The following is a 22,982-nucleotide window of genomic DNA, read 5'->3' as shown; positions in this document are numbered from 1 at the left end:
GATAGATAGATAGATAGATAGATAGATAGATAGATAGATAGATAGATGGATGGATAGATATTTACCTAAGAGAAAAATAGAAAAGAAGGATTTTTTTTTTATCTTTTGATATCCATGTCTTTCTATGCCCAGTGGAAAAAAGCACTAAACCTGGAGTTATGAGATCTGATTTAGAATCTGAGTTCTTCATCTTATTCCATGTGTGACCTTGTTAAAGTCACTTAATATTTCTGGACCTGAATTTCCAGGAATTCCATAAAATAAGTGGGTTGGATTGGATGATCTTTGAGATTTCTTCTAGTTCTGGATGTATATCACTCTATGATCAAAATTGATAGCTAAAGCTAAGGTTACAAAGAAGAGTTAGCATTGCATCATTCTCACTGCACTCCCAATAGAAGCCACATGTTTCCAATGCAATTTGTGGTGAATCCATGTCAGAGTATTGAGAATCCGGCACAAAGTCAGGACAGAATAATGAATACTGATATTTTATTACAATGGATTTGTTTATTATTCAAATTGGTTTGACTAACTTGATGGAGTAAGCCAATTTTTGGCTTAACTTGCTAATTACATAAAATGACTGCACATAAAGACATATACAAGCTTTGTTTACATGGACAAATTGACTTTTTATTTAAAAAATTGACTTCATTCAAAAAAACCACTTAAGTTGAAAAGAATCCATTGATTTCAGCCCTGAATGCAATGATATTATTTTAATAACTGGCCAAAATTATTACAAGGAAAATTTCCTCTTATTATCCTACAATGATAAATGTACTTGAACTAATATGTTTCAGATTAGTAGAAGTCTAGAATAATACATGTGACTAGATAGTGTTAGAAGTATCATTAGAAAAAGGGTGTTGGAGTTGAAATACTTAACCTCACAGTGATTGAAACGTTTTTGTATTGTTTGCCTGAATTTCCACCAATTACAGATAATTTTGCTTAGCAAGCATCCTTTTTTAAATATACAAATATATCTGGGAGTTTAAAAAGGTAATCAGTCATCTGCATATTGCCTTCTTTTATATTCAATGATAGAGAATATTTGTTTCATCTAATGAGATATTATTAGGACATTGGGAATAACAAAGTTAGAATAGTATTTTGCCTTACTATAAAGCAGACTTTTTTAAAAGAATTAGAATTCTTCAGAAAGGAATGTACTGGGTTTTTTTGTTTGTTTGTTTTTTGTTTGTTTTTTTGGAAGGGGGTTTTGATAGTGAGCTTCCTGGTATTGAAAGTGTTCAAAGAAAAAGTTGGATTCTCAGAGCAGGTTTTCAAGTCCCCTCATGATTTTATTCTAGTTTACTTCATCTAGACATACTTGAAATTGTCTCACTTGTCAGGGATATTACAGAACAGTTCTCTGAAATATGTAATGAACTGGACCAGTTGACCTTGGAGGTCCATTCCGATTAACTTAAGTCTTTGCCATTGCATGTGTATTATCTTGCAAAGCCAGAGCTACAAAATTAGTCAACCTTCCTAACATGCTGGCAAAAAAAAGTTTATATACCACAGCTCCACAGCATATGACTGTATTATATTCTATAAATTTATTTCATTACTGATCTTAAATCCAAGGTACTTTATCAGCTATCCCAAAAGCAGCATTAATTTTTGCCAGCTGAACAGTTATTTCTCTTTCAAGACTACATCTAAGAATAATATTATAAGACAACAAAAGTTAAATGTGAATTTCTGTGCCAAAGAATTTAACAAAGTCAAGGTGTCTCTTTGTTATCTACGCAATGTTAAAGAAGAACTTAATGACTTTTGTCATTGTTTTTGCTGGGGGTGGGGCAGTGAAGTGTTCTGATGACCAAATCAAAGCAGATAAGTACAGCAATGTGGGAAGAATACTGTACTGTGAGTTAGAAGACCTGCACACAAATATTAGCTCTTCAATTTACTACCTCTGGGGCCTTGGGCAAGTCATTTAACTTTTCTGGGACTCACTTGTAAAAGGAGAGGTTTGTATAAAAGTAGACTTCTAAGGTCTCTCACAGGTCCAAATGTCTATGATTCTATGAAAGTCTGACATATTCTATGTAATCCAATGTTACAATTAAACAACGTTTATGATTTTTTTCTTGTTATATCATCCACAAATGATTAATCATTAGCATGCACAAGATATTACATAATATATATCATTATGCAATTTGTGAGGTTTTCTATCAAAGCATAAATGATGGAGTATATTCTTTTTTTATAGAATGTTAACTGCCCCTTCATTTTGAAAGGCAAAATAAAATATTGCTCTATAAAAGTAGCTAAAAAATGACATTCAAAAATCAAGTCCTTTCTAGTGTTGGAAGTATAACTTTCATCATTATTTTCTTGTGTTTAAGCAAATTATATTTTTCCAGAAACCTTGTATTTTATTAGTTTTTCCACATCTTGCTTAATAAAAATAAAAATTGTTGCTAAAGTCTACAAACATAATATGAAAATCAAAATGTCATTCCCATTAACTTGGTATGTGTGCATATGTGTATGAGAGTATAGCTAAGATGCATTCTGCTTGTCATAACTTTTAAATGATATTATACTAGCATGAAATTTCTTATTCATATGAGGAATTAGGATCAGGAAAAAGCTATATTTCATGCAGTAACAGGATTTCTCCTGCTGTATCCTAATTCTGAATCCTTCCACACAATGTGATATACACAAAGAATAATAAACTTCCAGGGATGGACAAGTCCTTAGAGGCTCATCTAGTCCAACCTATAGCTGAAGCAGGAATATTCTCTATAATATCTATAACAATGATCATCTACCATCTGCTTGAAAACATTCAGAGATAAGGAAATCCCCTATGTCTGAAACAGCCTATCACACTTACTGCAATCCCTAGAGTTACAAAAATGTCCTTGAATTGAGGCAAATCTGTCTCAGTAACGGGAACGTCCATGAGATCATTGAATGTTAGAGTGGGAAAAGGAGAAGAGGAAGGGCATAAGAATTTATTTGGTGAATATCTTTTTTTTTCCTATCTCTCCTAACTCCTCTATTTCTGCCTGCTACCTTACCCTCCTAATACCTAACCTAGCCCAACTCCAGAAATCTCTCCCTTATCTTCCCATTCCCGTAAATCTAAACCCCCTCCTCCAGATCCCTTTTAACCTATCTTATTTAGCTTACTTCTCTCTAAAGATTCCTCCTTGATCCACTCCCCCTCCTTATCCCCTTAGAGTTTTATTCCCTTCTAAATTTAGAAGATTTTTATACTCTTCTAAATGTATATATATTTTCCCCTCTTAAAGCCATTCCCTATGAGAGCAGGTTTCCAGAATTAACATCTCCCCTCCCCCATCTAATTCCTCTGTATTGGTTCTTCCTCTTGCACCTCATTTGTAAAAGACAATTACTCTTTTAGCTGTACTTGAATGGTTTTACTTTTTGAAGTCATATCATACTTAGGTCTACCCCAATCTTCCTTATCAGTTACCTAATTACTAGTAACAGTTTTAAGACATAGGTCTTACATTTTTCATACTAAAAGGTAAACATTCTATCCATATTTAGTCCCTTGTAATTGGCCATTGGTATGTATCTTATACTTCACTTGGCTCTTGTATGTTAAATCTTCTATTGAGTTCAGGGTTTGTTTGTTTGTTTTTTCCTTTTTTTTTTTTTAACAAAGACCTGAAAGTCTGACAATTGATCAAATGTCCAATTTTTTTTTTCATTTAGAATTATGCTTAACCTTGTTTGGTATGGTATTTTCAGCTGGAAGCCAAGTTCTTTTGCTCTTCAATATGTAGTGTTCCAAGACCTGTGATCTTTTGGTGTCGCCACTGCTAGGTCTTGTATGATTCTAATTGTGGTACAACCATATGTAGTTGCTTTTTTTTCTTGATGCTCATAATATTTTGTCCTTGATCTGGGGATTTGTCTATAATATTCCTGTGAGTTTTCCTCGTATGATCTCTTTCAGGTGGTGATCAGTGGATTTTTTCTATTTCTATTTCCCTCACTTGTTCTAATGCTTCAGGACAATTTTCTTTAATTGTTTCTTGTATTATTGTATCAAGATTCTTTTTTTGATCAGAACTTTGAGGCAGTCCAATTATTCTTATGTTTTCCCTTTTTTATCTATTCTCTAGATCCATTGTTTTTCTTATGAGATGTTTCATATCCTCTTCTATTTTTTCATTCATTCATTCATTCATTCATTCCTTCATTCCTTCATTCATTTATTAATCTCTTATAACTTTGTTGGCTTCCCCTTGCCCAATTCTGATTTTCAAGTACTCATTTTCTTCCTTAAGATTCTGGATATCCTTTTCTAATTCATTGACTTTCTTTTCATAATCTTCTTGCTTTTCTTGTATTATTCCTATTTTTCATTTTAGTTTTTCCTCAGCCCCTCTCATTTGATTTTTAAAGTCTTGTCTAAGTTCTTCAATGAATTTTTTCTGGGCAGGTCGCCCTTTGACATTATTCTTTGGGGTAGAAGAGGGTTTCTTTGCTTCATTATCCTTTTCTGAAGATGTACCCCAATCTTCTCTATTTCCACATTAGCTCTCTACACTTGAATTCTTTCTCCTTTGCCTGTACATTTTTAATAGTTTAGTTTTTTTTATAATCAACTCTAGTCCTTGGGTAGGGGGGATGGTGCCTTGGGCCTCTAATCCTCTTCAATTCTTCCTTCTGATGCTGAACTCAAACCAAGACCTCCAGCCTCCTATAAGTGACCACAACTAGCAGTATCCCACCCCACTGCTTCTGCACTCATCTGGCTTGTGCTGGCTCCTTCTTGTGCCCACCTCATCTCTACAGCACAACTGGGTCTGGCATTCCTAATGTGTAGAGGTTCCCTAGATCTTCCCCAGGTCAGTCTCTCAACTCCCCTCACTATCTCAGGGGTAAAAGTTCCTGTGGCTGGACTGAGGCAGCTTCCCAAACCAGCTAACTCCAGGCCTTGTGGCTTGTTTATCCTAGCCTGGAGGTGTTTGCTCTTCGGAAATCTCCTCCTGGGATTTTTCTTCAGATCTTCTCCAATTGCCCCAAGAGGATCCCTCTTCTGTCCCTACTCTTATTTGTTTTCATGGATCGAAGTTTACCCAGAGGCACTATTTTATCTCTTTTGCGGAGGAAAATCTTCAGAGCTTGACATTTTCTAACCTACTCTGCCATCTTCCCAGAATCCTCAGGAAATAAGCATTTATTAAATTCTTACTATGTGCTAAGCACTGTGCTAAGTGCCTTCAGATATTATATCATTTAAGTAAGAGACCTGAAAAAATAAAAAAAAATAACCCAAATTTCTCACTTTCACGGATGATAACTGAGGATCAAAATAAAGAAATGATTTTTCCAAGGTCACATACTAGTAAATAACAAAAGCAAAAACAAATTTAACCCTTCAAATATTTCAAGTTAGTGACTGTCTGCCCCCTCACTCCAAGTCCCTTCTTCTCTAAGTATTTTTTTTTAGCATTCTAGTTACTTTAATACCTCAGAGAGCTGTAATTTGATTGGTGTTATTTCTTCTACCTCTGTATATTATCCTTAGTAGATGGTCTTTTGTGGTTTTTGTGGTCAAAAATATGTAACATCTTGTGGCTAACCTACTAGTGTACCCCTTTAAATATAGATGAGCTGAAAAAAAAGTTTGGTTTTCAATAAACTCATACTTGAAAGTTTTCGGCTTGGTAGGACATGACAGTATATCTTCCACATTTGATGAAACATTTAAATAAGATTTGATCAGAGGCCCTATATTCTGGCTACTGCCTCTTAACACAGCCTAAAAGCACATTTCAGTATTTTCCCCCTGCTGGGTCATTCTCATAAAATCAGAAAATAATAACTAGTTCAGTCATTTTGGTCTAATTACTCAGCAAATTGTTCAGCCAGTTGCTCAATATAATGAAAATAAATTGATAGAAATATCTAGCCATTTGTTAATTTCATCAAGAACTTTCTAACAAATAGAACATTAAAAATGGAATGGGTTATGGGAGTATCCCTAGTAATGAAGATCTACAAGCTGAGGCTAGATCACATTCGACCAGGACCCTTGTAAAAGACATTCACATGTTTGGTAGAAGGTTGGATTGCATGACTATGAAAATATCAACTTTAAAAAAAAATTCTTTAAAAATTCCAAGTTCTTGTCTTCTTTCTGTCTTCAGACAGCTAGCAAGATTCCTTGTATATAGTAGGCATTTAATGCCCATTTGATGAACTGAATAAAAATGAATTGATTCTATGAGATGGTTAGCTATTTCATTTAAAATTATTAAGCCAGTAACTAATGGAGACATAGCCATAGGAAGTTATCATATCTACTGTGACGATACTCACATTAGCTCAAATTTATATAGTGCATTATAGGTATACACAGCTTTGTGAATAACCAATAAAGTTGTTTTACCAGTTCATAAATTGTGGTTGGACACTGCAAATGGATGAGAAGTTGTAGGAATTCACTGCATTAGGAGGAAAGCAAACACGATTGCCTTTGGAAAATTGTACAATGCTTTTAATTACTTCAATGTTCTCCCCAAAACAAAGGTCCAATTTTAAAATATCTATCAATTTTTGTTGGTTATATAGTATGACTACAAGTCATTAAAATCCAACCCTCAAAGAATTAAGGTTTCTGGTGACCTAATAGGCAAGGGCTGGCTTATAGTGGATGTGAGGAGCCTATAAAATATTACCAGTGAAGCTCCAAAATGAGATAAAGAATATGATTGATCAAAGAGATGAACGACTTGAAAAGGATGTAATATGAGAGAGAGAGAAAAAAGAGAGAGAGATAACCAATGGACAGTCTTTGTCTTCCATTAGTATCCATGGAATGTCAAAAGATCTAGAGATCTTTTAGGTAAATGCCCATGGAGAATTTACTGGAAGACATGGATCTGATTTGCACAGAATAATAAGGTATTGATAGCTTATCATTCCATCACTAGAGAGAATCTCTACATTGATGAGATTGGAGAGCCATTTAATTATCAAAGTTTACATATTTTCCTACCAATAGGCCTGTGAGGAAAGTGGTACAAGTCTAACTGTTTATTTTTTAAACAAGTAAATTGAGGCTTGGGGGAGACCAAGTGATGATCTCAAAGTCATATAGTGGTTAATCTAAGACCCAAACCACACCTTCTAATTTCAAGTCCAATGCTCTAACACCACAGTTTTTTTGTCATTTCTATGTAGGAAGCAATATTCTCTAGATTTGAATTCTTTTTCTTTAGATTGCTTCACTTAAAAACTGTATCTATGTGATTCTAACAAAATGCAAAACTGGAATTGAAAAGGACCAAAGCCAGCTATCAGGAATTTGTCAGTAGACCACTTAGTATCAAAGGAAACAAAGTACATTTACATAAAAGCATCTACATAAACTTATTATTTGACTTTTTACTTTTGCTGCTTACCATTTTGTTACATATCACCAAATGACCAGATTTTCACAATGAGTTGAAAATTACTTAGATTTTGGGTTAACACTTCAGAGTACTGGAGGGAGAATAAGATTATAGGAAGAAGCTGACATGAGAGGAACTAGCAGTATCTATCATTTATTTGCCTATCCCCAGCTTGTTATACTAAAGATTTCTGGAAATTATCTCTTGGGTGAGATCTAGTGTTTCTTCTTTCTTTCTCTCGCTCTCTCTCTCTCTCTCTCTCTCTCTCTCTCTCTCTCTCTCTCTCTCTCCTCTCTCCCTTCCTCCTTCATTCCCTCCCTCTGTTGAGCTGAGGTATGTCACTCCCAATGGGAAATCTACGTCACTCTGTATTATCTGGTATATATACTGATGTGTATACTTTCTCTGATTTCTGTTTTACCATCAACTTGGATAGGTGGATGTCTTTGCTAACATGTGTGTGCATAATATATATGCATATATATGTAAAAATATTATGTATAATACACACACAAGTGTGTGTGTATAGGAGTAGGAGGAGTAGTAGTAGTAGTAGTAGTAGTAGTAGTAGTAGTAGTAGTAGTAGTAGTAGTAGTAGTAGTAGGGAGTCATCTCTCCTTTTCATTCCCAAAGTCTTAAATTACATTCAACATTTTGTAAGATATCTACCTATGTGATAACTTTGTTATGCATGCAGCTATAAACATAGAAGTTCCTAGAAGTAACCATGAAATTCTGCATAACAGAAAAGTGGTACTTGTATTTGCAAGCTCATTTAAAATCTTAGAATTTTAAGAATTGAATGGAAGTTTACAGATCATATAATCCAATCTTTTCATCTTGCCTATTGAGAAATTGAAACCTAGGGAATTTGAGTGATTATCTTGAGGTCATAGACCTAGTTGGGGTCTAGTACTGAGAAGCCTTTCCACTACATTTATCTATGCCTCAGATTCTTAGGTTGGAATTGCACTTTACTCCTCTGCTTACATTCTTATCTTGTTTACATATGTTTACATTTATCTATATAATTCACCCCACAATATATATGTTTCTGTTTTTTTAATGCATATAGAAGAACATAATTTTTTTAAGGCAGGAATATCTGGCTTTCTAGTAACTGAGATGATTTGTAAGTGTCACCACATATTGAAAATAAAAATATCTGTTTGTTATAATTCAAACAAGGGAAGGGGAAATTATCCTTCATCCTTGAAGAACTCCTTTTAGCATTACATACATTCATTTGTCATGAATTCATAATTGGAAGGAAAAAAAAGAATCTACACAAGAGTATTGAAGGTAAACAACATAATAGATTCTGTGAAAAAAAGTGCAAATCAAAACATCAAAACCTAATCCTCAAGACATGCATCAGAGAAGCATTCGTGATCTTTTATGATCATAACATTAAAAAGTACACTGATTTTCAAATAACGTGTCAGAAAGGAAAGAGTTTTCTAACAGTAGCATCCAAGCAAGTTCTGTGAGAAGGTACATTCAGCTGCCATTCTTGAGTGACTAAATGATGTAATCTTCCATTTAAATGGAACATCATATGGATAAATAAAATTATAGGCTATCATAAACTACAATAGAGTTTTAATTTACTATATACTAAGTGTAAGTATGATTTTTTCAATGTATAAAGTTTACACAGCAGACTGATCATTAACTAGTATTTAAAAAAAAAACCTTTTTAAAAAAATCTTCATGAGACCTTTGGGAAATTTTTGCTAAATGCAAGAACAGCATCACAATTTCTTGATTTTAATTTATATCCAAGAGCTAAGCAAAAACTACAATTGCTTCAGAAAAGAATTGTAGGTAGTGTACAAAAATGCATAGAAATGTGTTCTCTGACCATCTCATTTAAATAAAATTTAATATAACTCTATTTGTCATTTCAATATAAACTGAACCTTATAGGTATTCATTGTTATTGTTGATTTTGCCTTCAGGATAGTCAGGAGAATGTGTTCTGATACACACACACAGAAATATTGGTATGGATAGCTAATTTTAAAAGTTTCTTCTTTTTATTTGATTTAGTAAACTGTATAAACCCAATAATTTTCTCAAGTGTTCAAGTTTTCCATATATACTGTAGCTCTCTTTTTCTACTAAACTCTTTTGAATAATGCTTGCTTTTCTTTCAGTCATGTCTTTTCCTAAATTTTCTTTCCCAATATAAACCCATTAAAGTTGATTGTTTTTTCCTCCAAAATTTTGACTCTTTTAATACCCCTCTCCCCAACTATCTAGTTAGCCAGTTATTTAAGGTTTAAAAAAAAATCTAACTCTGAAAAGAATAACTGAAACTATGATTTTACACAAAGCACTTGATTGTTCAGAGAACTAAAACTCGAAGAGTTAAACCTAATCTGTAAGACCCTGATGTCTTTCCAATTATGTTGGAGGATTTAGACAGAAAGGGGTTCTTGAGAAGGGAGCAATAAGGCCAGACCTGCACTTAAGGCACTTTGGTCACTCTGTGGAGTATGGAGTGGAATAGGAAAGACTTCAGGCAATGTGAACACTTAGAAGGTCATTGTTATAGTACAGACAAGAGGCGATCATAACCTGAGGTGGTGGCCATGGGATCAGTGAGAAAGGTAAAGACATGAGAATTGTGGAGGAAGAAAGTGGAAGATTTGACAACTGATTAGATGTGGAGTGAGGAAGAATGAGGAGTTGTGGACAAAGTCAAGGTTATGAAATGTGGAGACTAGAAAGATGAGCTATTGCCGTATCATAAAAAGTGATGAATACATGGCTTGTTGTCTCACCCATTAGATTGTAATCTTCTTAAGAGCATGGACTGTCCTTGTCCTTTGCATCTTTTTGTATCCCCAGCACTTATGTGCTTGACACATAGTAGGAATTTAATAAGTATTTATTGATTGACTACGGGTGGTGCCTATTACAGAAATTGGGAATGTCTATAGAAGGGTGAGTTTTAGGAGAAAAATAAACCCTTTGAAAGTCAAAGGTCATCTCAACACCACAATAAGATACTGATGTTGAACTTTAGTGGAAATGAGAACTAATAAATAAATCATAATATGATTTGGTATGATCTAAATTCAAAATTCATGATCAATTGTTGTCTTTGTGTTTAAATAAAGGAGGCGATAGTAATGTCAACAGTCAATAATAGATATAATAGATACAAAAGGTCTTTCATTTTATCCAGGGAATATTCTGATGCAATATTTCACCAACACCTTCACATAAATAATGTATTTCTAGTTTCCTACTTTGCAAGTTATGAACCCTCACCACTATCTCAAATAAAGGAATATTTTTAAAAGTAATTAATTCTTTGGTGTACATATTAATTTCATACAAATTAATATTCACATCCCATTACAAAATATGAAGATAATCAAAAACTCTACAAAATTCAGTGAATAAGAATTATTAAACTCCTGTAGCATGGACTGTTCTGAGTATAAATGAAGTTGAGCTCTAGGTATGCAAATATCACACACAGACTATTGCATCATTTGTACTCTGGAATCCCTACAGGGGGAATCTAAGGAGTAAAATTTCCAAATGCTGCTACTGCATTGCCATCAGCAGGAGAAATGAAAAAGAACGTCAATTTCCTTGCATACAATTCATTTAGAGTCTCACCAGCAAACACAGCAGCCCCAAGGTACCATGTGCCCTTTTCTCCTCTTGTCATTGCCCCGAGTAACTACAGCAATAGTTCTTTTATCCTATTTATCCTTGTGGAATATAAAAGATAAGACTTGTCCTCAAAGCTATCAGAGGTTCTTTGTAAATTCCATTGTGTTGAAATAGAAGCTAATACATACATAACTAAAATAGCACTACTACAACATTTATCACTTTACTGGGAAATATTATATTAACACTAAGTTGGGGAAATTTTCTTCAGATATTCATAACTGGGATATAATACACATTTATGACACAGTGCCTGACACTTAATACAGTCTTGCTGAATGACAGAATGAATGCATGGATGAAAAATTATTAATATAACTATATTAATATTATTATATTAGCTATAATATATTATATTATAATGATATATTATATCACAATATAATGTATTCTATTAATATAATATTTAATATTAACATATTAACTATATTGTTATAGTTATTAATAACTAGATAAAAATAAATATAAATCAGTTAAGTACTCTAGACTTTTACTATAATATGGATTAGCATACTCCCAAATTCTCTATAAAATAATTATGTGGTTTAGGGAAGACTTGGTCTAGCCAAGCTTATTAATGGAAGTCTGAGAGGGGTACTGTTAGAGAAGCAATTTATTAGAGCATTGATTCTGAGGACAATGTTACTTCAAATTTACTGTTTCTACTGGCAGATTTGCTTTAGTACAGATTCTAGTTAGGGTAATAATCAGGAATGGTATTAATAATTTTACTTAGTTAAATTATTACTTAAAATGAATAATTCTATATTTAATAAATAATTATTTTAGTGTGATTTCATTGGTATAGGGTGCTCCCTCTATCATACAAATTATAGTCTTAGAAAATTTCCTGGGGCACTAAGAATTTAAATGAATCGGTCTTTCTATGTGTCTATCTGATTTTAAATAATTGTGTCTGATTTTAAAGAATCATATGGTTGGTAGAGTCAGTAGAGGGAGGCCCAAAAAGTCGATCTAAAATCTAAGGACCAGGAAGCTAGAAGGTACATTAGATAGAGCACCGACTCTGGAGTCAGGAGGACCTGAGTTCAAAACTGGCCTCAGACACATAATATTCAATAGCTGTGGGACCCTGGGCAACTCACTTAACCCCAATTGCCTCACAAAGCAAAAAAAAAGAAAGAAAAGAAAAAATAAATAAATAAAATCTAAGGACTATGTTAGTAATCATTACTGAAATTAATAAGTATTTTTAAATATACTAATATTAGTTGTCCTAACTCATTAATGATCATTGTCTATACATCACTTAGGTGATTAGGGTGCCTGTCATCAGAAAGCATCTCGGCTAAATTCAATTAATGTCAGATAAACTATAATCCAGAACATTCAACATATCACAGAATGAAGTTTCAGGGAAACAAGATTTTGGTAACAAATAAAGAAAACAAAATGAATGAAAACTAATTAAATCAAGTTTTTGAACCCAAAAAGCTGAGGAGTTGACCCTGGACAGTGGTGATCCCACTAGTCTTTCAGGTTCACAAACTAGGTATCCTCAACTGCTCGCTCTCTCTCAGCCCCCTTTTTTAAACTGTTGTCCTCTTGATTTTCCTTTTAGCAACATGTTTCAGATACATCTTCCTTCTCTCTTCTGATGCTGCCATTTCCTTGGTACAGACCTTTTATCCTTTCATACCTGGAATAATGCAATAGCCTCCTGGATGGTGGAAAAGCCCAGTAAAGATTAGCAGGTGTAACGGATAAGGCTTTTGTTCTGGAACTGAAATATCACTCCTTACAAAGTATAAATATTCCAAATGTGAGAGTTTGTTCACAGTGATGGAGTGCTAACAACTATTTTTACCCTGGGTATGATTAACTGAACCATGACATTTTGAGGTTATTGATTAAAACAAGGCTAATGCATGCATGAACCACACCCTTGAAGTTGTACTTCAAAAAGAGAGTAAACATAGAATAGGGAATGAAGAGAATTGCATAGAATAAGGAATAGAGAGAAAAACTGAAAGGCAAAGAGAAGACAGGGAGATATAAATAGAGACTATACTTATTCCCAGGGTGGTGGTATTGTTTAGTTGTTTCAGTTGTGTCCAACTCTTTGTAACTCCGTTTGGGATGTTTTTTACCAAACATAATAGAGTGGTTTGTCATTTCTTTCTCCAGCTCATTTTACAGAAGGGGAAAATAAGGCAAATAGAGTTAAGTGACTTGCCCAGGATCATGTAGATAGTAAGTATTTGAGGCCGGATTTGAACTCGGGTCTTCCTGACTCCAAGCCAGGTGCTCTGTCCATTGTGCCATCTAGCTGTCCCTATTCCCAAGGAAGAAAGGGCATTTACCAGAGCATGTTCAGCACTTCCTGGTTCTGAATGACCCTTTGTAGAGTTTGGGGGTCAGCTTTTGACCATATATGACTAATCACTGATGGGCTTGCACCATGATATAATGAAGCACTCCCTCTCTAATTGGCTACTAAAGAGGAATAGCTGATATTTTAGTGAATGATCAAAAAAATTAACTTACTCTTCCTTCTCTCTCTTTCAGTCTGCTTCTAAAGTGTGTAATTACTGATTCTAGCTATTTCCAGACAGTCCAATGAAGAAGATATGATTGCTCTGGCTCCCACCCAGCCTCCATTTTGCTTTGAGGACAACTGCTGACTATGCAAATTTTTGCCTCTGGCACCCTTTGCTCCCTTTAGTCTTTTCTCTTTATTGATCTTAGGCAAACAAGTACACTGGAGTATACATGTGCAGGACTGGAGGTGACCTTGTGATTGAAAGGTCTGGGGAACACTAAGTGTGGTAGTATCCTCCCTCTCTAACACATTTCACAGTTGGTGATGGCAGATGGCATTAAAAGAATGGCCAATGATAAGAGTTTTGTTCTAAGCTTGGCCTATCTTACCAGCAGGCAAGTACCAGGAATGGTTATATAGTACAATGCAGAAGTGAAATATAACACGCCTAATCAAATCAGTGTTGCACACTATTCAAAACAGTGCTGCATGCTGTTTTCATGAGTTTTCAGTGTATTAGCCTTGCAGCAAGTTATCACAATAGTCAAAAGTTACCAAATCCTGTTTCATGTTTGCCTTTGTCAAATATATAAAATCTCCATGAGATAGATGAGATTGTAGGATTCACAAGAGTAACTATTTATTGCCTTTGAGGATGAGTCCTTTGTTGTTTTGCATTTATTTTATTTATTGTAAAATAAAGCTTGTCCTCTATCACTATATTATTAGCTTAAGAATTTGCATAGAAGCTGAAGTATTATTTTTACCTCTTTTCTAGATCCTTAGACATGGACAAATTCTAATGTCCCCAGGGGACACCATAAGTGGTTTATAAAAGTAGCCAAATTCTGATATTCTCAAGGGAAACCAAAAGTGAAAGAATAGCGAGAAGTCTCCCATCTTAGTTTGAACTTAGTTAATATATACCCAACAATTTGGTCCTGGAAAATGGGATGCAAATGAAAAATGTAAATCCTGAATCAAAGAATCCAGATGTATTAGAAAATCACATACACACTACTCAAATTCTCCCTCAAGATAATCCCCTGATAATGAATCCAATACGGCCAGATACTTTCTGGCATGAAAAAGTACCATTAGTAGGAACTTATTTGTCTGATTTAATATTTTCCCTTATTCAATAAGAGATGGATGATATTGTGCAAGGAACACTTATTTTGGAGTCAGAGAAGCCAGGTTCAAATCTTGAATGTGTTGCATACTTCCCGTGTGACCTTGTCCAAGTCTTGTTCCATCTCTGAGCCTCAGTTTCTACATTTATTAAGTGAAATTTTTAGACAAGAGGATCTCAAAAGTCTCTTTCAGCTCTAAATCCTAAAATCCTGTAAATCCTAACCATTCTGGGTTCACAATAAAAATTAGAAAAAAAAAAAAACAGCAACACTGAATGGCCCTACGTAAATACCCAAGTATCACTTTCAGAATTGGAGAAAGGGAAAGACTTATGATACAAAATGGCAATGGTACGCATTACTCTTCATGTACTAAAGGATTAGCTATAACTGATAGTCAAATACATTAGAATAATTCCTTCTTGATTTTTTTCTTTGTTTTTGTGAAAGCAATGCCAGGTTGAGGAAGAATTGAACTAGAGAGGCACATAACAAAGATTCAAGCTGTGATGATCATTTCTACCCATACTGTAGTATAATTCTTTAATGTTTGTTAGTAAAGAAAATCTTTCCCATTCACAGACATCCTAATAAACTACAGCTCCATTAAAAAAAATATATGTCCTACCTGATTCCTCAAAATCATTGTTGTAGGCATTCCAGGTCTCACTTATTCGAAGAAGATTTTCTTCCATGGCTTGAATATCCATATAAGGACAGTTGCATTCTGGGAATTTGAGGCCACATTGACACCAGCAATCGTTGTCTTTACAAATAAACTCTCCCTCTGAATTACAGGCAATATAGCTCAGAGCTGCCTGCACAAAACGCTCCTGTAGGTAGTCTGGAAGGATGACTTGAAGCCCTTTGTTAAAAAAAGAAAATAAAAATAATAATAATTTTTAAAACTTATAAAAAATTCCATTAAATAAAATTTAAAATATTTATTAAGCACTTATTATGTGCTGGGCACTAGGAATACAAACAAAATGTTTCCTGCCTTTTAGGAGCTTATATTCTACTAAAGCCACATAATTTGTACCTGGGTAAGTAATTGCATGATAAATTGAGAAGGAAGAAATCACTAAGAAATGAGGAGACCAGGAAAGGCTCTGTGTACGAGTTGGTACCTGAGGCCATCCTTGAAGCAAACTAGGCATAAGAAGGGAGTCTGAGGACTGACTACATTCCAGGCATGTGGGACAGCCTATGCAAAGGCTCAAAGGTGAGAAATGAAATGGTAGGTACAGGGAATGGTTCTTAAGTCTAGTCTAGTTAGAATGTATAGTCTTAGGTATTAATGAGAAATAAATCTAGAAACTTTGATAGATTCAAATTTTCGAAGGTCTTCAATGTCAAAATGAGGAGAGTTTATTTTATTCTAGAGATAATCAGGAGCTTCTGAAGGCTTTTGATATGATTCTTATTTGATAATAAACAGTTATCATATCTGAAAGTAATGGAGTAATTATAGAATTATTACTTCATCACATAAATCGTTTTAGTAATTTTATAAAACCTGAGGATAGAACATGTCAACTTTCAATCAATCAAAAAGCATTTATTACTATATGTTAATGCTAAACACTGGTAATAAAATAAAAATCCAAAATAACCCCTATCCTCAAGTAACTTAATTCTAGTAATTATGAAATTCTAATGGGGAGGATTAGATATAGATATATACTTTTGCACGTATATGTGTAGAGATATGAACCTACGTATGTGTGTATAAGTATATATCTCTATATATCTGAACACACTAGATACAGAATAGATGGAGGATAACCTTGGGCAGTGGGGGAGGGTGATAGGGAAGGGCAGGCACCCTGGAAGTGGTATATTTGAATGCAATCTTAAAAGAAACCATTGATTCTAAGAAATAGGTTTGGAAGGAATAGCATTCTAAGTATGGTAACAGCTCTTACAAAGGCATGGAAGTTGGAGTGTTTTGTGCTAAAGATAGCTGGAACACAAAGGGCAAAGAAAACAGCAGAATGTGAAAAAAATACTGGAAAGGTATGAAGGATTGGAGTTGTGAAGAGTTTTAAATGACAAAGGATTTTATATTTGATCATGTTGGTAAAAGGATTAACAGGAGTTTGAGTCTAGGGGTGATATGGTCAGATCTACAAGTTAGGGAAATCACTTTGGCAGCTGTATTTGACAGTATTGTCAATTGTCATTCCAACGGAATGGAATGAGGAGAGACTTGAGGCAGGGAGACCAACTAGGCTACCTGCAATAGTTCAGGCATGAAGGGATGAGGGTCTGAACAAGGGTGTTGGCTATGTCATTGGAAAGATGGAGATATATACAAACAACATCATAAAACAAAGAATAAATTTTGGCAACTGATGGGATAGGTAAGGTAAATAGAAATCAGAAGTTGAAAATTATAACAAGGTTGTGAACCTGGTTGACTGACACTATGATGGTATCCTCAACAGTAATAAGGAAGTTCAAAAAAAGGATGTTTGGGAAGAATGCTAAGATCTGTTTGGGACCAAGGAAAAAAATCTGTTATAAAGTTATGCTTGATGTTAAAGTTAAACTTATGACTGATCTCAGATCGAACACTTTCATTTTCTTAAAAAAGCATCTTTACATACATAGGTCTACAATATATATGATAAGAAGTTAAAATTAGCATTGGAAGAAACATATCACTTCTAATATCTATTTGCTAGAAACATACTACATAACTGAAAATCCTACAGGTCAACTTTATTGATCATTAAAACTGGCCACAGGGAACCACACAGACTGATTTAGCCATGTTCCAGTTCATTTCCTTGTCATGTATGGGAACAACCTTGGTCATTTTCCTTGTGAGTTTTTCAGATGAAAAGTTTAATAAAGTGAATTTCTTTTAGGTAGACTGTCAAAGAATGAAAAAAGGGCTATAAAGTTTCCATTGTTAGGAAAAATTCAATAAACGTTAAGATTTCTTAGAACTGTGCTATCAGAAAGCACAGGGGAAAATTGCAATTTGGCCATTCTCATTTTGTGTCAATATTTGAAACTATAACATAGAGATCCAAATACACAATATGACAAACAGAAGGAAAACAGGAAACAAAAATAATAGAAAATGAGTCCAATTACCTATTGCATTTCGCTACTAAAATGTATCATTTGATATGTTCTTTAGTCACAAAGAAATAACTACTATGCTTATATTGGTCATATTATCTGTGCTGTTGATTAAAAAAAAATCACGCTTTAGGAAAAAAAAACATCTTTGTGCTTTTCATAATAACTACACTCCTGAGGACTGACCTCAATTGAAAGTGGCTATTTTATATTTTATCATTACTAAAACATTCAGATTTTATTAAGAAGCACTTTTTGTTTTAATGTTATATAAATATGATATTTGTTTATTTTCTGTCAGGATTATATTCCATGTGGGTAAAGTGCAGGTATTCTCAATTCTCTCTCTCCCTCTCTCTCTCTCTCTCTTTCTCTCTGTCTCATTCTCCCTCTCTTTGTCTCCCACCCTTGCTCCCCTCCCCTCTGTCTCTCTGCTCTTTCTGTCTCTCAACACTCCTTAACACCTAGCCTAGATTTCTTATTAATACATTTCAACCATTGCATTCATGTAAACAGACATTAAGGTTTGAATATTGTTCATCCTTTACTATGCTTTATCATTTTCTAAAAAATATATATTGTTTGAAAGGGGCAATAAGTAAGTTGATATGTGGTTTAGTCAGTATGTTCATATATATGTGTGTGTATGTGTGTGCATGTGTATGTATATATATATAAATTACATTTTATGCAATGTATTATAATGTAATACATATCATATAATATAATGTACATTACATATGCATAAAATTACAATTATATATATATAAATTATAAATTCATGGGAAAATTTTTCAAAAATTTTATATCAAAAATGATAATGACAAAATGGATAACAAAAATTATTTCTAATGTTCACTTCTTCAAGTGTTAAAATGTTTTTTTAAATGCCTACTTGGTTATTTTTCTTTATTTGTCTGAACACTTAAATTTTGTTATTTAGGTATCATTTAAATAAATTGATATGTTACCAAATTCCTTGAATTTGAAAATGAGACAAATTTCATTAAGTCAAACTGAATTGTTATCCTAGAAACTTCTGCATAAAATGTGAATAAACAGCTAATTTAGCCCCATATAGCTGAAATAATGGGGCAAAACAAGGCAATCTTTTCTTCTCTGTCTCTTTCTCCTTTCTCCTCAACCTCACCCGAAAGATAATCCCCCAATCAATGAATCCAATATAGCCAGATATTTTATGGCACTAATGGCCCATTGTTTACATACTGTATATCTACGTTGGGTTATGAGCCATTGTTTGATTACATGTAAGTAATGATACATAGACATGCAAATACATGTTCATAACTTTTGACTGTCACCAGTTTGATGGACAGCTTATTCAATTGACTTACCTAATACAATGAAAAGGGTAGACCCTAGAAACATCTCAAGTCACTTCCATTAACATAATAAAAAGGAAAGAGATACTCTGAATTTACAATATCAATTGGTATTTCAAGAAATATAGGATCACTTTAGCAGAAGATAAATGAGGCCATGAGCAATGGTATTAAATTTACAATATAAACACATTATCTCGTTATAGTATGTATGTATATGTTTAAAACTTTGAAAGGAGAAAAGTTTCATAGAGAAATAGAAATACACAGTAATTGGTGAAGATAAAGGTTTTTGTACTGAAAATGTTAAGAGGATAACTCACTTCACATTGCTAGAGTGTGTGTATGTGTGTGTGTTCATGTATGTAGGTGTTTTACCTATTATGAAAGCGAATATCTGACATTTTCTTAAAGTCCTCAAGAATTTATCAGAAAAAAATTGGAAATTGACCTTTTAACTGAGAGTTTTAAAAGTCTAATATGTTACACATTACCTTAAAAAAAAGAAATTTCACTTAATAAATGCCATTCTGTTTCATATACAATTAATGAAAGTGCATCTACATACCTTGTAACTGAATCTTATTCTCAGGACTTTGAACCAGAACCGAACTGACTGAATCTAGGTTGTCATAGTTACTGCAGCCAAGAGGACCAGTTCGTGTTTCTGTTACCTGATGAACAAAACATTAACTTATTATATGAATCAGGAATTTAAAATGTTCATTTTAATTCAGTTTAGCTGTCACATACAAATATTTGACTTTTGGTTGTAAATATTACTCAAAAGTCTAGGAGCTGGGAGGGCATCAGGAATACATACTTCCAACCATGGAGGAGAAAAATGATTGCCTTTGCCTCCAATTATATTTTCTTCCTTGTGGCCCCACAGAAATATTTTAAGAACATGCTGAAATTTTCTCTATGATCATAAATACCATTCACTTGTTGTCATTAGATAAACCCCTTGTCATGAAAAAAATCTGCAATGAAGAGCAACTGAGAAACAAAATTTCAAGCATGATCATTTTATTAACAAGACTAGCAGTTGCCAATAAACTGAAATCCCAAAACATCAGTGGCCAAGTTGTTTTAATGCAGACAGAACAGTCTTTTATGCAGTTGATTACATATGGTTCAATGATGCTAAACTAGAATTGGGATTGGTCTATAGTAGAAGTAGGGTAAACACATAGGGTGGGTTTACATTTGGCATAATCATGCTGACTTGCAAAAGGGGGTTTCCACAGTCCAAGGCAATGAGTTAGCCAACATCATCTGTATAGTCTTATTTTAGGCAACTCCCTAAGTCAGAGTGGTCCCATGCTACTCTTGTAAGCAGGCAGAACATCTTATGAACACAAAGATTATCCTCCCTCCTTCATTCCATGTTAAGATAGATTGAATCAAGGCTATCAGCCCAGATAGGAAAGTTAAATTCTTATAAGAGTTTAATTTAATTAATTTAATAATAAATTAATTTATTTAATTAATAAATCAAATTTCCTCATAGACTCTAATGTTAAGAAGTCAAACTGCCTTTTAAATCAAACTAATTCCTAAGTACTGATTCCAATGATTAAATACACTTCTCAATCAATAATTAATAAATGACACAGAATAGAGTGGTATATCAGTCTTCATTTCACAGACTGATATAGGGACACACCGCATGAACATGTAAAATAAAGGCTATATTCTTACATGAGAAATATTTTCCCTAAAGCAACAATTGTTGGTAGTCCTCAAACCTGAAATCATTATTATGACCAAAAATAGTAACCTGGAAAGTATTTATTAGTGACATTACAACTCAAATCACACACTTAGGTAGTATCTGCATTTTAGTGACATCTACAACATCCTATTTTTTTTTCCCTCAATAAACCAACCATGTATAACATTCCATCATTATCAATCTATCTCCAAACCAGTTTCTACTCCCAGCTTTCTCATCTTTGAAATGTTACATTCTCTCACATAGTAATCTTTGGTTCATTCTTCTTTTTCATTTCCTACCCCTGATCAGTTGCTAAGCCTTTTAGATTGTTCTTCTGAAATACTGTTCATATTTTAACTCTTCTAGGCCATTCTCACAGCTGCCACTTTAGTCCAGTCTCTCATCATCTCAGGCTTAAAAGACCACAATTTCTGTTTTGGTTGGCTTCACTGACTTCATCCTCCCTGATATCTCTCGCTTTTCACTATGCCTTTGCCTCCACATAAAGTCTCTTTTCTAATCTCTTTTAAAATATTTGATCTCCAAAGCACACTATTTTCTTTTTTTGTTTGGGTTTTTTTCTTTCTTGTGGTTTTTCCCTTTTGTTCTGATTCTTCTTTCACAAAATGACTAATGGGGAAATATGTTTAATAAGATTGTACATGTATAGACTATATTAGATTGCATGCCCTCTTGTGGAGGGGGAGGGGAAGGGAAATCTAAAACTCAAAATCTTATAAAAGTGAATGTTGAAAACTAATAAAAAAAAATTTTGAAAAAAAATTGTTGATCCCTCCCATGTGCCTTGGTAAAGTTCATTTGTATAACTTAGAGCTGGTACACAGATGCACCGACGCTCTATGAGAGTATAAGTTCCTTGAAAGTACAAAATCGGCCATTCTCCCCAGATTTCTATTTTCAGTGCCTAACCAATCAATCAATAAAACAATGTTAAATGCCTACTATGTTCTGGGGATACAAAAAAAGGTAAAAATAAAATTTCTAGTTTATTGGGGTAAACAACAATAAGCAAATGACTATGTACAGGATAAATGGGAAATAACAAAGAGAAGGCACTAGAATTAAAAGGGATTAGAAAAGGCTTCCTATAGAAGGTGGGCTTTTATTTAGGACTTGAAAGAAGCCAGGAGGCAGAGATAAGGAAGGTGAGCATTCCAGGTATGGGGACAGTCCATAGAATTTCACATAGTTGGGAGATGGAGGCCAGTGTTGCTGAGGTACAGAATGTGAAAGAAGGTGAAAGAAGATTGGAAAAGTGGGAAGGGAGGAGGTTATGATGGGCTTTCAACAACTCATTTTAACGAGAAATAACACATAAAAATGTTAAAAAATTAATATATTGTTCTGGCCTTTGGATTAAGATTGTTCTCAAATTCTCTTTTAAAATCTAGATTTTATACTTATGGTTCAACACTTACTCCCTCCATCAACTATTACACTTTTTTAAAGAAGCCCCCTTAATAGGTCTGGCTTTAAGTCAGGGCAAAGTGTCTCCTATACAGTGTTATTTAGGATCTTTAGTACTTTGGTGCATCTGTGATCTTATTGACAATGATATATTTCATTAATGCTGATTAAGATCTATCTATACACCTCATCCTTTGTGATTCTATCCCATGTCCTCTATTTCCTTCCAATTTCATCTTCAGATTTTCAAATGAACTGCCTTAGGTGGGATATTAAACCAAGCTCCTCTGCTGGTTCATTGTCTCCAGTATTTTCATTGTTGGAGTGATTCTACATGTTATCTGCTGCACTTGACAATATTCTCTAAATGAGCTTGTCCCCCAAACCACGGTTGCCCTTGTCTTTCTTTTTTTTTTTTGCTTGATAGCAAGATCAAGTATTTGTGAGGTATACTCTTGACCTTCCTGTTGTGATGACTATTTTGTGTCAGTTGAATTTCTCAAAGAAATGATGACAAGCAGAGTCATTAAACATTTATGCAGTTCACATCTTTTCAGGGACAGTAGCCTATTTACATCAGTAAAGTTGAAGTTACTGTAATTGCACACAGAATTTTATTAGAATCCCTCATGGGGAAGGCAGGCCAGGCTT

General features: G+C 33.9%; 1 protein-coding gene across 2 annotated transcripts in view; it reads right to left on the bottom strand.

Moving 5' to 3' along the window:
- BRINP3 (BMP/retinoic acid inducible neural specific 3) overlaps nt 1-22,982 on the bottom strand; it is a 491,613-nt gene that overhangs the window by 124,620 nt on the left and 344,011 nt on the right. For both annotated transcript variants that reach the window (XM_027843476.1, XM_027843477.1), the window contains 2 exons: nt 19,752-19,857; nt 15,373-15,609 (listed from right to left, as the gene is read on the bottom strand). In XM_027843476.1, coding sequence (XP_027699277.1) covers nt 15,373-15,609; nt 19,752-19,857 — 343 coding nt within the window. The remainder of the gene's footprint in view (nt 1-15,372; nt 15,610-19,751; nt 19,858-22,982) is intronic.

The sequence above is a fragment of the Vombatus ursinus genome, unplaced genomic scaffold (assembly GCF_900497805.2).
Source record: "Vombatus ursinus unplaced genomic scaffold, bare-nosed wombat genome assembly UNPS02014909.1, whole genome shotgun sequence".
NCBI lineage: Eukaryota > Metazoa > Chordata > Mammalia > Diprotodontia > Vombatidae > Vombatus > Vombatus ursinus.
This window is presented reverse-complemented; position numbering and strand designations above follow the sequence as displayed.